The 17,225-nt window shown below is 48.7% G+C and overlaps 1 protein-coding gene across 3 annotated transcripts in view; it reads left to right on the forward strand.

The window, feature by feature from the left end:
- The window catches only part of LOC105890470 (unconventional myosin-XVIIIa-like), a 79,451-nt gene that overhangs the window by 22,484 nt on the left and 39,742 nt on the right, over positions 1 to 17,225 (forward strand). For 2 of the 3 annotated variants that reach the window (XM_031572273.2, XM_031572276.2), the window contains exons 3-14: positions 8,116 to 8,203; positions 8,397 to 8,503; positions 10,181 to 10,357; positions 10,850 to 11,060; positions 11,741 to 11,883; positions 12,094 to 12,194; positions 13,212 to 13,275; positions 13,545 to 13,689; positions 15,202 to 15,213; positions 15,614 to 15,781; positions 16,554 to 16,644; positions 17,055 to 17,225. The exon at positions 17,055 to 17,225 is cut by the window's right edge and continues 22 nt beyond it. In XM_031572273.2, the coding sequence (XP_031428133.1) occupies positions 8,116 to 8,203; positions 8,397 to 8,503; positions 10,181 to 10,357; positions 10,850 to 11,060; positions 11,741 to 11,883; positions 12,094 to 12,194; positions 13,212 to 13,275; positions 13,545 to 13,689; positions 15,202 to 15,213; positions 15,614 to 15,781; positions 16,554 to 16,644; positions 17,055 to 17,225 (1,478 nt within the window). The remainder of the gene's footprint in view (positions 1 to 8,115; positions 8,204 to 8,396; positions 8,504 to 10,180; positions 10,358 to 10,849; positions 11,061 to 11,740; positions 11,884 to 12,093; positions 12,195 to 13,211; positions 13,276 to 13,544; positions 13,690 to 15,201; positions 15,214 to 15,613; positions 15,782 to 16,553; positions 16,645 to 17,054) is intronic. The other variant, XM_031572274.2, reaches the window with a different exon arrangement.

Here is a 17,225-nt window from a genome sequence, read left to right on the forward strand (position 1 = left end):
GGTCTGTTTTCACCATAGCCATCAGCTGGTGATCTTGCCTCTGTGGAACCAGCTGTCCAGGGGTGCGTTTCCCGAAAGCGTCCTTGAAAAACGACCTAGTTAAATGATCATTTTAAACACTCTCTACTATGGTTACCACGGTGATTGATCAACGGCGCTTTTGGAAAATGCAGTACAGAACATGGTTAAGTTTGAGGCGAGATTGAAGATCTGTTCCACTAATAGATTAGCAGGGCCTTTAGTGTTTAGGTGTTTCAACTTCTCTCACATTCGTATTAACCTCTATTTCCCTCATGTAAAGACACAACTGTGATTGCACCCTTAGTTTGGTTCCTGACTTTGTAAAGAAAAAAAGTTAAAGACGAAAGATATAAAAATGATCAAGGAACCACACCATTCCTATCTGCAGTCTTAAATGGAGAAAAGGTGGTGGTATCTGGCAAATAACCAGTGTTTCATGCTTCCATATTCTTTATACCCTTGTATGGTTTCTGTCTGGACTGCAGTCGGACAGTGAGGTCAGTCTAAGTGCTCAGGCTCAGCCTCAGCCTCAGCCTCAGTCTCAGTCTCAGTCTCAGGCCTCTCGTGGCCCGGGGTCAGACGCAGCTGTCCCGGACGCCGGCCAGAGGAGGAGGAGTCCGTCTCCACCCCCCCGCCTCCGCCTGCCCCCGAGCAACTCAGACGCTTCAGCAGAAGGGAAGCCCACCAGCACCAACACCACCAGTAGCACCAGTAACACCAGCACCAGCACCAGCAGTGGCCCGGCCCAGGGCAGCAGTCCAGCCGACGGCATGAAGGGGATAACACTGAGGAGGCTGGGGAGGAGGGAGGCCCAGGAGGCCTCTGCAGAGACACCCAAGCCTGCCCCTACCCCAACCCCAACCCCAGCAGCAGCAGCAGCAGCAGCAACCACCTCTGTTCCTAAGGGCGTGAAGGGCCCCGGCAGGCAGGAAAAGGATGATATCTCCATGGGCCTGGCCAGTCTCATGGGCCGAGCCAGGAGCAAGGAGCACCGGCCACGGACCCGCGCCTCTGAGCGCAGGGAGGAAGAGGAGGCGCAGAAGACTGCGGAGGAGACGGAAGAGGCCCAGCCTGCACCCACGCCTGCACCCACACCTGCACCCACACCTGCTCCTACTCCTGCACCTACTCCTGGCCCAGCACAAGCTTCTGTTGCCCCTGCTCCGACACCCAAACCGGACCCCCTCGCACCCCCAGCAGGGTTCATTCCTGCCCCCAAACCCAACCCCTTGTCCCCGCCTCCCGGCTTTATCCCCGCTTTCAAACCCAACCCGTTAACTCCACCCACGGGGTTCATACCCACCCCAAAGCCCAACCCCCTGGCCCCTCCGGCCGGCTTCATCCCCCCCCTCAAAAAGGACCCCTTCGCCCCCGTGGCGGGGTTCATCCCCTCTCCCAAACCCGACCCTCTGGCGCCCCCTGCTGGGTTCATCCCTGTGCGCCCCTCTTCTGTGCGGAAGCCTGAGGTAGAGTTCAACCAGCCTGCCTGCCCCCTGCCTGCCCCCTGACTGCATGCTAACAGACTTAACACCCTGATGCCCGCTGGAGGAACCCACATGCATCTCCCGTGTGCAGGTATTACAGTTGGACCATTAGAGCTGAAATGTGTCCAGTCAAATGTACAAGCATGAACAGTCGTAGGTTGTGAAGACTGTGACTGATAAACTTTAAAGAATAAAACAAAACAAAAAGTGCGCTGTTTCAAAGTTCACTTTTAAGCTTTGTGTGCAGGTATTAATATTTTGGCATTTTTTTTAATCTGTAGATTTAACAGTTTGTTTCGTTTGATCATTGTAACTAATACGCTTGAACGGTGTGTGAGTTGAGTTTTTGAGTCTTGATGGACTAAACCCTAGCCCACATACATCACTGTTAGTCTCTGGTCGCTCTGCTTGTTCTGCTGTGTGCTGGCTGTGTTGGTTTTGGCATGAGAACACATCTTAAAACCAGGAAATGATCTGAACAAGGGAAATGTCGTCACGTGGGTAAACTAAACCTTTCCGAGAAACACTCTTGTGTTTACTTAGACGTTGTGCACTATGCATGGAATGCTGTCGTGCTTTGGATGGTGTTTATTCAAGCGTCAACATGCATTACTCGAACGTGATTTACTGTATTTATCCTGGTGTTGGGCCTGGTATCACCCAGACAGAGGGTATAGTGTGCCTCATACCTCCTCTCACTGATGTATGTGTGTGTGTGTGTGTGTGTGTGTGTGTGTGTGTGTGTGTGTGTTTGTTTGTGGATCTCTATGTGTGTGACGTTGGTATGTAGGTGAAAGCAGCCTCTCGTGCTCCTGCTGCCCCGACTGGAAAACCCACCGCAGGCAACACTCAGGGCCTCACCCCACAGGTGTGTGTGTGTGTGTGTGTGTGTGTGTGTGTGTGTGTGTCGGGGGGGTTTGGGTGTGTGTACATGTTATCATTTCAGTGGCCCACAAAATGGGTCTCAATGTTGTTAGTGTCCAATTGGATACGGAGCTCCTTGGGTTGGGGAGAGTGTCCCTCATAACGCCTGACTGACATAATGCCTCCCACTGTTGGCCCGAGTGTGGGGTGGGTTAGAGTGTGGGGTGGGGTGGGTTAGAGTGTGGGGTGGGGTGGGTTAGAGTGTGGGGTGGGGTGGAGTCTGGGGTGGGGTGGGGTGGAGTCTGGGGTGGGGTGGGGTGGAGTCTGGGGTGGGGTGGGGTGGAGTCTGGGGTGGGGTGGGGTGGAGTCTGGGGTGGGGTGGAGTCTGGGGTGGGGTGGGTTAGAGTGTGGGGTGGGGTGGGTGGAGTCTGGGGTGGGGTGGGTTAGAGTCTGGGGTGGGGTGGGGTGGAGTCTGGGGTGGGGTGGGTTAGAGTGTGGGGTGGGGTGGGTTAGAGTGTGGGGTGGGGTGGGTTAGAGTCTGGGGTGGGGTGGAGTCTGGGGTGGGCTGGGTTAGAGTCTGGGGTGGGGTGGAGTCTGGGGTGGGCTGGGTTAGAGTCTGGGGTGGGCTGGGTTAGAGTCTGGGGTGGGGTGGGTTAGAGTGTGGGGTGGGGTGGGTTAGAGTCTGGGGTGGGCTGGGTTATAGTCTACACTGAGAGTAGAGAAGAGAAGAAGCCCAGAGGTTTAGGCCCTTCATCCTGCTCAGCCAGAACTATTCTGTTCAGCATGGTTGGGTCCTGGTTGTTGTGTAGCAGACACGTGTGTCATACGGGTGTTGTCAACATCTGTCTCTTGGAAAGGATTTCTGTTCTCACGTGTTGGGGGCTTCTGCCTGTAGGTGGCGCTATCACTGGTCCCCACAGAGGACAACCACAATCGTCTCAAGGAGGTCCTCGCCATCGCAAAGACTCCTGTAATTTAATCTTCTCTCGCTCTCACTCTCTCTCTCTCTCTCCCTTTCTCTCTCTCTCTCTCCCTTTCTCTGTCTCTCTCCCTGTCTCTCTCCCTCTACGTCTCTTTCTCTACCTCTCCTTCTCCTTTTATCTTCCTCTGCCCCCCCCCCCCCCTGCGTGTTCTCTTGCTCTGTGTTCTTGCTGAGTTTGGAGCCAGGCATCTGTGTGTGTGTGTGTGTTGGGGGGGGGGGGGGTCTGTGTGTGTGTGTTCGGGGGGGGGGGGGGGGGCGTCGTCTGTGTGTGTGTGCTGTCTGCGTTGCTCGGCCTCGCTTGAGTTAGACAGATGCTTCTCAGTTTACATCCCACACGACCCGGTTCAGATAGCAGCTCTGGAGTGGACCTGGCTGAGGACCGGGCCTGGGTTCGCCAGAACCACAGATCCAGAGCCAGAGCTATCCAATTCAGAACCAGTTGCCCTCTAGGCTGGGAATAGATCCCATGTCTTTTGCTAACCCAGATGCAGTGTGTGTGTGTGTGTGTGTGTGTGTGTGTGTGTGTGTGTGTGTGTGTGTGTGTGTGTGTGTGTGTGTGTGTGTGGACTCCACACTCCGTGGTGGTTAGCATGAGCAGGGCACCCTTGAGCTGATCCGTATGAATGGCTGTTTGATCGCGTTACTCGTGTTACTGTCTGTGGTCACTGCATTAGATCCTGCATTTTGGAGGCAGACGCCTTCTGGGGTCATGAATGTCTATATGGTCTATATGTACCTGCATACGCTTCTGGGGTCATGAATGTCTATAGGGTCTATATGTACCTTCATACGCTTCTGGGGTCATGAATGTCTATATGTACCTTCATACGCTTATCACATGATGCTTGCAAGGCTGGGAATGCAGAGGTGTTTGAAAAGGACAGACTTTGAGTCTGTGTCTATAGGTTCAGTTATATGACAGGCCTGAATGTGTCCGTTTTGCAAACATATACAGAGTTTAGTCCCTCTGAACTCCGTAAGCTCCCTACTTTTCTTCCCTGTTCGTTCTACCCCACTTGTTTGTCCGGTAGGAAGGGTGTTCGTATTTGCAAAGCTTCCAAAATGGTGTCTCTGGCTCCAGCTTCATGTCGATGGGCTCTCATGAGTCAACAGATCATTTTGTTGGCACTTTGTTGACAGCAAGGAATACAAAAAGGTTTTGATTTGTTAGGTTTAATTGTTCATTATAAGTCAATAAGATTCAGTTTAACCTCTTTAACGTAATTTAACCTCAGTTAAGCCCAGAGAATATCTTACTTAATTGACAGAAATAGGGAGACTAGTGCTCTGTGGACCAGAGATGTGAGGCCCATAGACTCAGATTACTGGACGGAGTGTGGACTGGGTTATATCTTAACCAATCTCACAAGTAATCCCCAAGCAGAATGAAAATCCAAGGCACCCAGTCTGCTAATTACCCTGGCCTTTCATTCAGCTGTGGGATTCCAGTCTGGATGCCGACCAACAGGGAATCTGACCCAGACATCTAATCTTGAGCAGAGGAAGGCGATCCTAACCAGTAACCCCCAGCCATAGTCAGCAGAGGGGCAATAACCCCCAGCCATAGTCAGCAGAGCGGCGAACAACCAGTTATTTTCATCCCCTTCCTTTCCTCTTCTGTGTGTATTTTATGGCTGATAAAAATAATTGCACAATTTATTTTTTATCTTTTGGCTATCATCCATTGTTCAAGTTTCCTCATCCATAGTGAAGTAAGAGTGTACTTTCACATAAAAGGGACACATTCATTAGAAAATGATGCATAGTCTTTTCATTCTTCCTCCTCTTCTGTGCGTGCGTGCGTGCGTGCGTGCGTGCGTGCGTGCGTGCGTGCGTGCGTGCGTGCGTGCGTGCGTGCGTGCGTGCGTGCGTGCGTGCGTGTGTGTGTGTGTGTGTGTGTGGACTTGGTGTTTCTGTTCTGTGCTCTTGCTGATCTCTGCCTCCCTCTCCCTCTCCCTCTCCCTCTCCCTCCTGTGTTGTGTGTTACGCTGCTACTTCTGACTGGTTCGTTAGGCCAACGGCTCTGCTTCTGCCAAGGCACCCAAGGTACTCTGCTGTGAGCGTGTGTGTGTGCTGTGTTTTCGCTTTTGGTTGGGCTACAGTGTCTAACACCTCTCTGTAAGACCGATCTTGATCCTTTCCCACTCTGCCCTCATGTCAGTGTTAAACCTTAGCACTTAACCCTGAAATGGATCTAGGTCTAATCAGACTCTGATCACAGCCCCCTGCCCCAGACCAGGGTCTAATCAGGCTCTGATCACAGCCCCCTGCACCAGATCAGGGTCTAATCAGACTCTGATCACAGCCCCCTGCACCAGATCAGGGTCTAATCAGGCTCTGATCACAGCCCCCTGCACCAGATCAGGCTCTGATCACAGCCCCCTGCACCAGACCAGGGCTGGATCCATGTCTGCACTGCCTGCAGTAAGGGCTGTCCCACACTGTGGACAAATCTAACAACTTCACTCTGATTATGATGGAAACACCCAGTCATGGGACATAGTAGCTGATAGGACCACTGTAAGCTCTTCTGAGCTGCAGCTTCTCGAGGGATCAGTACTGTCCTCGTGTGCATGTGTGCAGTGGACTCAGTTGAAGTGGTGTGAAGGCGAGGGTTGGTGGGGTGGTGTGTGTGTCTGTGGTTCGTAGTGTGCATGTGTGTGAGATTTAGGTATACCTGCTGAAAGTGAACTAGTTGTTGACCTCTAGCTGACCCCTGCCCCTTCCAGGCTAAGGTGGAGGAGGATCCTGTGGCCCTCCTGCAGGCAGCTCACCAGGCAGCTGCTCAACCCAAGGTCTGGTCCCGCCTTTGAGTCATGTGACCTCTGCTCACCTGAGTGATGTGTTTGTGTGTGTGTTTTGTATATGGATAGCTATGTTTGTGTGTGGGTGTGTTTGTATGTGGATAGCTGTGTTAGTGTGAGACCACTGAACATCACACTGAGACCACATGAAATTCCTGTCAGATAAAATATTGATGCATGGTGTGGACTGGATTTCATTCAAATAATAGCAGATACCAGCCTATTCTTTAGTGAAGTTCAGTGACCTGAACCTGGGTTGGCCTGGCCTGAACCTGGGTTGTTTGATGCATGGTGTGGATTTTATTTCATATAACGAACTCGAGTGGGTTTTAATGTGCAGATCAGTTTTAATGGGTGGTGTTGCAGTGATGATGCATGGCGCTGTAATTCAGATGTGTGTGTTTTTTTTCTTGTTGGGATGCTGTATGTCTAATTCATGAGTGTCTCTACAGTAACCTTATCCATCCATCCACCGTTAGAGCAGTAGACCTACCACAGCTCAGAGGCTCTGAGTGACACTCAGTAATATCATCATCTCCTCAGGAACACTCGAGTCTCCATGACACTCAGTAATATCCTCATCTCCTCAGGAACACTCGTGTCTCCATGACGGCGTGGCTACTGGCCGTGCTCTGCTGTGTGGTAGGCGGCAGACATGCGGCCACACTTGTGGGGTGGAGTGGGCGTGGTCTGTAACCCAATCCTTCGCGCTCCTATCCAATGGCGACGCAGCCATGCGGAAAGCCGCACAGGAACAGCTGCACCTGGTCGCATCTCTGACAAAAAAAAACACAATGCTTCAAAGCTGCTCCGAGTGCTGGTGTCACATTACTGGGCAGCGCCGCCCACCTCCTCCCCTACCCATAATCCACGGCATTGTTCCTCGCACTGCTCTTCATCTGTAATTTATTTCCCAATTATCCCTTTAGAGTGCGCCATCTGGAGTGGCCCGTTATCGCCCCTGCCAATTTGGAGAATGAGGGGATGCGCCCGTGCCCGCTTAAGTAGAGACTCTTATGTGTTTATCTCCGTCGTTAAAGCACTCTCTCCACGGCGCTTAGATCTGAGAGCGCAATAGAGAAGAATAGAAGGGCTTTTTTTATTGGGAGGAAGTGGCACACATACTGATGCAGACGCAGAGCTTGAGTATGAGCATGGAATCGCAGATGTGTGGTCAGGGATAACCTGCGTTCCCACAGGTGTGTTCGTGAACGGTGATTGTTTTGAAGTCTTGTTGTTGTTTGTTTGTTTTGTGTGTGTGTGTAATAGGAGATATGTCTGAGCTTGAACTGATGCATGACCTCTCATAGGTCTGGGCACATTGGGGCTTACTCTGCAACAGCACTTGCCCGGTTTTGGCATGTAGACATATTCTGGTTCAGGACCATATCTGCACCAGATCCATGTCCGATCTCAAACTGTGCCTTCCCTAACTGCCACTCCTGAATTTCGGAATGCTGTTGGAAGTGTGGTTCAGTTTTTCGGAGTGTCACAGTTCCGAGCAAACTCTGGGCACTCCAGATGAAGAGGCGGCGTTCAGAGCGTGAAAAAAAAGTTCAACAGCTGTGGACTTAGGGAGAATTACAGAGGATAATTAGTCATTCAACATCATGCCCTACATAGTATTCATTATCCTCACTGTTGTCAAGTTCTTGAATAAAACGGAAACCCAATTGCAAACACGGCTGTTTGTGTAATGTCCATTTTGATCTGAAGTCTGTAAATATGTAGAAAGATGGAACGCTCTGTTTTTTCCAACTACAGAGCGTCATTCCATTCTCAGAGTGCCAGGTTGAGTTTATGAACACACCCAGACATTCAGATCAGACCAGAGTGAGAAAGCTCCTGGGACGGTTCTAACGTCACTGCGGTGAAAAAGACACTCCAAGTGTGAGCGGCGCTGGTCCAGTGGGAGTGATCCACTGCTCTATACTGACTCCAGTGCCTCTCTCTCCCACAGGTGAAGACGGAGGAGCAGATTACTGCGGAGAAGGCGTGGTACGGCACAGAGAAAGTATGGCTGGTCCACAAGGATGGCTTCTCCCTAGGTTGGTTCAGCACGCTTGCCACACAGAAATCACTATCAGAATTCTTTCGTTGAGGTCTGGTCTGCTGAGTAAAGGTTGCAGGCCTGTGGATTGCAGTGTGGTGTGCAACAACACAAATAATCCAATAATTACTAACCCAGTTCACAGCATAAGCTCTTTATTTTTTCTTTGTTTGTTTGTTTGTCTTCCGTAGCGACCCTGCTGAAGACAGAGGCTGGCAGTCTGCCCGAGGGCAAAGTGAAGATCCGGCTGGAACATGACGGGTCCCTGCTGGACGTGGACGAGGATGACGTGGAGAAGGTGAGCTGTGGCCCTGAGCTCACTACCACAACCTGCGTCACGCTAGCAACTACCCCAAAACACCCCAACTACCCTAAAACACCCCAACTACCCCAAAACACCCCAACTACCCCAACTACCCCAAAACGCCCTCAGTTTATGTAGTAAACTTCCATTGCCAATTCTTTCTGTTTGTGTTAATTTGTGTAGCACACAATATTGTTTGTGCTGCTTTAGATATTATAATCTTAGATATTACAACCTTACAGTTTAAGTAAGCTAGGTCACAGTACTTTATGAACACCATAAAACTCGTTTAGCTAATCATATTTGTACAGTAATTGTTTTGAATTGAAAAGTTGCCATTGCAACGCAACTGTTTCACAGTTCAAATGAGCTGCAGTACAAATGAAGGGGATCTATTTGATGTGTTTTAGTGTGTTTTAGGGGAAACAAATGTAGAGTTTGAGAGCCGGCTTTACACACCAGTGGAGAAGTGGTGAAGGGTCAGTCAAAGTCAAAGTCAAAGTCAAAGTAGCTTTATTGTCAATTTCCTGCATGTCAGACATACAAGGAATCGATAATATCAGTGTGTAATATCTCCAACCTCATCTTAGTCTTTAAATAACACAGGCAGCTACACATAATCAAAATAATCTCTGAGGCATGACAGGGCTGTACACGGATGCTTTGGCCAGTTGCACTCAAGTAATCACCACATGACCGCCAACTCCTGAATGGACCTGGCACTGGTCTCCATCTTATCAGGGCCGGACCTCTTCCAGAACTGCTTGCTGTCTGATTTGTCCAGTTGCACAACGCTTCTGCTCGAACACCCTGTCTGGCAGCAGCCAGTGTGACATAAGCACAGCCGTTAAATAATATTTCTGGAGACGTAACCCATGTGTGGGGCTTGTGGCTGGCCAGTCAGTTATCTGAAAACCGGATTGAATTTGTGGGAACCGGGCCGTGAACAGCGCCTCGCTGTGCTGGTTGTGATGTCCCAGGGACTGTGTCCATATTGAGGCCCATCTGTGATGCCCAGATCAGCAGGACATGGAGCCCAGAGCGGTCTGCCGGGGGGGGCGGGTGGGGATGTGAGGGCAAAGCTGTGAAGCGTGTGTGAGAATCAACATTGAGATGCTGCACTGCCAGTGATGGCTCCAACACACAGGCATCTCGGGCTATTATAAGAGTGGTGTTATGATGTCAAAAAATACAAACCCAAACCAGAAAAGACACTAGCTTTTAGAATTATATCATTCAGTTTCTCTCAGTTTCCTGATGGTGGAGCAAAATAACAAGGTGCCAAAAGCATTCAGTTTCCACAATTATACAGACATCCATACATTATACTATACATTATAGTGATATTGACACATTATACTATACATTACAGTGGTATTGATACATTATACTATACATTATAGAGATATTGATACATTATACTATACTTTATATTGATATTGATACATTAAATTATACTTTATGCTGATATTCATTCATGGCACTTTACTTTCTACTGATATTGATACATTATATTTTACTTCATACTGTTATAAATGTGTACCCTATCAGCACTTGAAGCTGCCTTCAGGTGGATGCCTCTTGTAAATAAATGTTAAATGTTTAAAGCATCATTGCGGATGAAGCGATGACGGCCGTAAACCCAGGTGTCCATCTCCACCTCTTCCCCAGGCCAACCCCCCGTCTCATGACCGCGTGGAGGACCTGTCGTCTCTGCCCTACCTGAACGAGTCGAGCGTCATGCACTCGCTGCGCCAGCGCTACGGAGGGAACCTCATGCACACCTACGCCGGGCCCAACCTGCTGGTCATCAACCCCGTCACCGCCCCCGCCATGTACTCCGAGAAGGTACCGGCCGCCATGACGGAAGCCAGCATCCTTTTAGTCTCTCTTAAATCTTTGATTTCAATGTCTAAAGTGAGGGTAGGGTATGTTGCTGTGTTGTTCATTTTTGTACTGTGTGCTTAGACCTGTGGGAGACGCCACTATTGTCCTTGTACACATCCTTACTGAAATGTCCCCTCAGGTGCAGGTGTTGTGTTTGCCTCTCAGGTAATGTTTAAGGTCTGTAGTTGTTATATGCTGTAACTGTGTTCTCCTCCCAGGTGACGCACATGTTTACAAGCCGTTGTAGTTCTTCAGGTGATGTACATGTTTTAGGGCTGTTGTAGGCCTCTCGTGTAAAACTACTGTAATCTCTCCCTTCAGGTGATGAACATGTTTTAGGGCTGTTGTAGGCCTCTCGTGTAAAACTACTGTAATCTCTCCCTTCAGGTGATGAACATGTTTTAGGGCTGTTGTAGGCCTCTCGTGTAAAACGAATGTAATCTCTCCCTTCAGGTGATGCACATGTTTAAAGGCTGTCGTCGCGAGGACACGGCGCCACACATCTACGGCGTGGCGCAGACGGCGTACCGCAACCTGCTGACCACGCGCCAGGACCAGTCCATCGTGCTGCTGGGCAAGACGGGCAGCGGCAAGACCACAAACAGCCAGCACCTGGTGCAGTACCTGGTGTCCATCGCTGGCAGCCCAGGCAAAGTCTACTCTGGTGGGTCAGATAGACGGTAGAGTCAGAACTTACTGTGTATGCAGGGGGCACAGACAAGGGGGGGCCATTTAAAGTTGCCAACAACAACAACAATAACAACAACAAGGTCGTGGATTCAATATGTAGGGAGCACACATGCATACCTGTACTATAAGTTGCTCTGGTGTAGCACCTGGTATCCATTGCTGGTAGTACAGGCAAAGCCTACTCCGGTGGGTGAGCTCTAGCCTCTCACAGTGAACGCCTTATGTGTCAAAGTAGGGAGCGCAGGGATGTCCAGCACACATAGTGATTAAACACATAGCTTACCTGCACTCTATGTCGCAAGGGATGGCAGTGTCTGCTAAATATGTACAGGTGGATCACTTTCATGTGAATGTAAATAGACTCAGGCATCAGTTAATGTGTGTCAAGGCGATGAAATGATGAGGACTGAGAAAGAGCCTGCATGCTGGTCCTGGGTTCGATGCCCAGGGGGCATATATGCTGAGGAAGGCTGATACTCTAAGTTCATAAGATATGAATATTAGCTCAATGAATAAATGTAAAGTGAGGTTGCACCAAACCTGATTTCTCAACGGTCGAATCTATTGATAAGCATGGTCTTCAGGTTTTTCCCTTAACTATACGATAGTCTCTGATCTAGAACTGTTCTTCGATGCTTTCTGTGTTCTCCGCAGCGGAGAAGTGGCAGGCCGTCTACACCATCCTGGAGGCGTTTGGGAACGGCTCGACGGCCATGAACAGTAATGCCAGTCACTTCTCCCACATTGTCTTCCTGGACTTTGACCAGGCCGGACAGGTGGCATCTGCCTCCATTCAAGTAAGAGCCTCAGCCAGAGAAGCACACACAGCATAGCCAGATAACTTGATCAAATCCTTCTCTTCTGTTTATGATAAAATACATACATGTAATAGGCCTTGATGGTAGGATGCCTCTAAACACAAAAATACCCCCCACACATATTTCATTAGGTAGAAAATAGAATGCCTTTTAATGATTGGTTGATAAGTTGTCACTCTTCTTTATCAGACGATGTTATTGGAGAAGCTGCGGGTAGCACGGCGGCCGGAGGCAGAGTCCACCTTTAACATCTTCTACTACATGATGGCTGGAGCAGACGGATCACTCAAGTGAGTCATGAGTGATGCTAGGAGGACTAAACAATCAGTGAAGATCAAGACTAAAATCATTAGTAATGCTAGCAGACCCAAACCTTCTAGCAGTCTCAGCAATCAGTGAAGATCAAGACTAAAATCATTAGTAATGCTAGCAGACCCAAACCTTCTAGCAGTCTCAGCAATCAGTGAAGATCAAGACTAAAATCATTAGTAATGCTAGCAGACCCAAACCTTCTAGCAGTCTCAGCAGCCAGTGAAGACCAGATCTAAAAACATGATTGGTGTTAGTAGACCCAAACCTTCTAGTAGGGTCAATCAATAAACGAAGGACCTAGACCAACCCAGAGACTCTGAACTCTGTCCCTTATAACCATCTTCAGATATGACTTATTTGCACCAGATCAGGGCCCCATTACAAAGGTGTATCATTCTAATTGGTGAGGGATCATGCCTCGGATGCCTCAGAGGAATGGATGTGTCCCTGATCTGTCACAGATGGTATCTATCTATCTACTTCTGCTCAGAGCTAGACTCAGGTCCCTGATCTGTCACAGATGGTATCTATCTATCTACGCTTGCTTAGAGCCAGACCCAGACTGCTGACAGAGAGCTAGGACCTCTGGACTGAGTTGGCTGCTGTCTTATCTTCCTTATCGGTTTGGTGTTCTTTTGCAGGAATAATGTTTCCCCTGATGTGTAGTGGCAGTGGGGATCAGGGTGGGGAGGGGAGGGGCAGTATTTCTTGGGTGGTGTGTTTTTGTGCTGTGTGTGTCTGAGTTGTGTGTGTCTGAGCTGTGTGTGTCTGAGTTGTGTGTGTCTGAGCTGTGTGTGTTTGAGCTGTGTGTGTTTGAGCTGAGTGTGTTTGTGCTGTTTGTGTCTGAGCTGTGTGTGTTTGTGCTGTGTGTGTCTGAGCTGTGTGTGTTTGCGTTGTGTGTGTTTGTGCTGTTTGTGTTGTGTGTGTTTGTGCTGTGTGTGTTTGTGTTGTGTGTGTTTGTGGAGACTGACAGCATCTCTCTGTGGCTTTGACAGGACAGAGCTCCACTTTAACCACTTTGCAGAAAGCAGTGCCTTTGGGATCATGCCCCCCACTAAGGTAGGGATACGTGTGTGTGTGTGTGTGTGTGTGTTCAGGTGTTCCACGCACATCTAATCTGATATACCAGTGCTTCACAGTGAACAAAGAAATCATTTTTACTTCGTTTTCCTTTTTGGTACTGTCTCACATGATTCTACTGCACTGTTAAACCCCGTTATAGTATACACACCATACTCTGGATTTCTTCTCCCTCTCTCTCTCTCACACACACACACACACACACACTCTACTCTTCTCACTCTTTCTCACTCTCTCTTCATCTCCAGAGTGAAGACAAGCAGAAGGCAGCGCAGCAGTTCACTAAGCTGCAGGCAGCGATGAAGGTGTTGGGCATCTCTGCTGACGAGCAGAAGGCCTTCTGGCTCATGCTGGCCGCCATTTATCACCTGGGAGCCGCCGGTGCCACCAAAGGTAGGAGATCTCCACACACCTCTCTCTCTCTCTCTCTCTCTCTCTCTCTCTCTCTCTCTCTCTCTCTCTCTCTCTCTCTCTGTGTGAGTGATCTCTACACACCTCTCCTCCATCCACTGCCAGAGGAATGCCACCACTAATGCAGATGTGTGGCAGGGTTGTGTTTCACAAAGCAGGATTTCTTAAACTTAAACTTGACCTGTTTTAATTCAGGGTTTGATGTTTTAACCTAGATAACTCAGGGTTTGATGTTTTGTGCACAGTATTGCTCTATTCCCTGCTGAGATGAGATCATGACTGTTCATTGTGCTTGGTGTTTGCTCATGTGCTGTAATGCCCCCCCCCCATGCAGTCTCCATCATAGATGAATGTGGTATAGTAGCTCAGTGCAGTTATATATCTGCTCTCCTCTCTCTCTCTCTCTCTCTCTCTCTCTCTCTCTCTCTCTCTCTGTGTGTGTGAGAGTGATCTCTCTGCTATTTCTCTCATTTAAATTGTATTCTACTCTACACAGATTCTTTCCTTTCCACATGGGAGAAATATGTTGGTTTAAATAAACATTAAATAAATGTAGATTTAGGGTCTCTGTTGGGCTTTACTGGTTGCATTTCATTTTCCTTCCACTAAGGGGCAGCAGAGACCACGCAGCCTCATAGTAGAAGGGCTTTAGGAAGCCGCATGATTAGCCTTTGCCATCAGAGTGCCACACACGTCCTATCCAGTCTAATGGGGTGATTCTGGGTTAATGCATGGCTGTTATTTAGTCACAGCACTGAATAACTAAGTCATTGTGTCTGCCTTCCTCAGGCCTGTTTGCACTGATATAATCTCTTCTGATGCCCAATCCCATTTCTCATTTCTACCCTTACCTCTGGTTTTTGAGTGCCCACTTGGTTCTGCCCTGCACTGATGGGTGATATCAGATCAGATGCTGGTTTATTTTTCACGCATCGTACATACATACATACATACATACATACATACATACATACATACAAGCATACATACAAGCATAGATGGGACATGGAGATAACTGTACTGCCACTCACAAATTAACATTTATGCAAAGTTCTATTGGCACGGTGAAAAGCACATTTTCTGAAATGCGTGTTATAACAATCAAAGTGCATATTCCCTTGCATCTACATTAACCTAAGCTATTGCAATGGACGTTAACCTTCAGTATGATTATCTGTGAGGGGGGGGGGGGGCTTCAGTATGATTATCTGTGAGGGGGCTTCTCTCCCCACACCGGCAGCCATGTTCCATGTTACACTGCCTCAGTTCGCAAAGCATTCTGGGAAAGTTATTCTACCACTCTGTTTGGAGTTTGCATCTGGATCTGTGCACCTGTGTGTGTGTGTGTGTGTGCGTGTGTGTGTTTAAATGCATGAAGTTATCACTGTTGACTAAGCTGTTTGATCTCTGTGGCACTAGTTCTAAAGTAACGTGACTGCTCTAACTGTCTGTTTCTACTTGCTGCACGCTGCATGCTGGTTTGTGCCCAACCAGAGACAGAGGAAGGTAAATCACTACCCCATGCTTTCCTATTAGCATTTTCACCATCTTGTCTGGCCATTTAAACTGTACCATTTGAAAGATTTAATCTAGTTCAGGCAAAACCAATAATGCTTGTAGACTTACCACAAGTAAATACAAAATGAATCATTGTAGTCAATTACTAATAACTGCTTGCTAATCCATAGTCACTACTAAATAATTTTAAACTCAGCAGTCGGTCTCCATAGAGTGGGCTTATCTCACTGCTACAGACTGCTCCAGACTGCTCCATTGCCCAGGGTTAGTCCTGATAGTCCCTGGCTGTGTGGCAGATTAGGGATCTGGACGGTGTCACTGTGCTTGTGCTCTGCCAGTCTCTCCACTGGTGGGTGTGGTGACGCGTGTCCGTCTGTGCCCTCCTCAGCCGGCCGGAAGCAGTTTGCCCGTCACGAGTGGGCCCAGAAGGCAGCCTACCTGCTGGGGGTGGGCCTGGAAGAGCTCTCCTCCTCCATCTTCAAGCACCAAGCCAAAGGCTCCAACCCGCGCATCTCCGCCATACGCCAGGCCACAGAGGACGCCGCCGACTCCTCAGGTACTGCAGACGCCAGCGAGCAGAGAAGGGAGGATTAATATTATGGGTTTGAATGGTGTGGTGTGGTGTGTTGGAAATGTGTTCTCATATGGGTTTGACTGGTGTGGTGTGTTGGAAATGTTCTCTCATATGGGTTTGACTGGTGTGGTGTGTTTCTCATATGGGTTTGAATGGTGTGGTGTGTTGGAAATGTGTTCTCATATGGGTTTGACTGGTGTGGTGTGTTTCTCATATGGGTTTGACTAGTGTGGTGTGTTTCTCATATTGGTTTGACTGGTGTGGTGTGTTGGAAATGTGTTCTCATATGGGTTTGACTGGTGTGGTGTGGTGTGTTTCTCATATGGGTTTGACTGGTGTGGTGTGTTGGAAATGTGTTCTCATATGGGTTTGACTGGTGTGGTGTGTTGGAAATGTGTTCTCATATGGGTTTGACTGGTGTGGTGTGTTTCTCATATGGGTTTGACTGGTGTGGTGTGTTGGAAATGTGCTCTCATATGGGTTTGACTGGTGTGGTGTGTTTCTCATATGGGTTTGAATGGTTTGGTGTGTTGGAAATGTGCTCTCGTGTTTAGTAATGCTCCATGCAGTCTCCATCATTCATGAATGAGATGTAATGATTCCGTCATATTCCAATTTTCTGTGTGAGCGTGTGTGTGAGAGTGGGTGTGTTCATTCCGTTAGATTTAAGTGAAATTAAGAACCAGTGTGTTTTTTCCCATAACTGATTGGAACTGTGTGTGTGTGTGTGTTCGTGTGTGTGTTTGTTCCTCAGGGCTGAAGGCCACTGCGCTGGAGTGTTTGGAGGCCATGGCGTCTGCTCTTTATTCTGAGCTCTTCACGGTCCTCATCTCCCTCATCAACAGGTTAGTGGCCTTAAGCACCAATGACTGTGGTAGCGCTACCCCAGAGGTGTTGGGGTTCAAAAGGTCAAAAATCAAAAGTAGGGATCTTGTATTCATGGCCGTCTTTTTTTTTTTACCCCCTGTTCATTTAATATGTATCTCTTACGTTTCCATCTCCATATCTTTCCTCACTTGTTAACAGATTTTTGACTCCCTTGTAACAGCTGATGTTGTTGTCTTATTTTCTTGGAAAAAGATCAAAAATGAGTTTTCAAATACCAGTTTTCGGAGTATGATCTTGTTTCCATGGCCACCTTTATTTTGTCTCTTGTTTCCACATGCATCTTTGCTTGTGACCCTCTCCAATATGAGTGTGTGTGTGTGTGTGTGTGTGTGTGTGTGTGTGTGTGTGTGTGTCTTTGCCCTTTCAGAGCGCTGAAGTCCAGTCAGAACTCTTTGTGCTCGGTTCTGATTGTGGACGCGCCGGGCTTCCAGAACCCGAGGCAGGCCAAGCGCGAGCGCGGCGCCACCTTCGAGGAGCTCTGCCACAACTACGCCCAGGAGCGGCTGCAGATGCTCTTCCACGAGCGCACCTTTGTCAA

Source organism: Clupea harengus, chromosome 8 (assembly GCF_900700415.2).
Source record: "Clupea harengus chromosome 8, Ch_v2.0.2, whole genome shotgun sequence".
In the NCBI taxonomy this organism is placed as follows: domain Eukaryota; kingdom Metazoa; phylum Chordata; class Actinopteri; order Clupeiformes; family Clupeidae; genus Clupea; species Clupea harengus.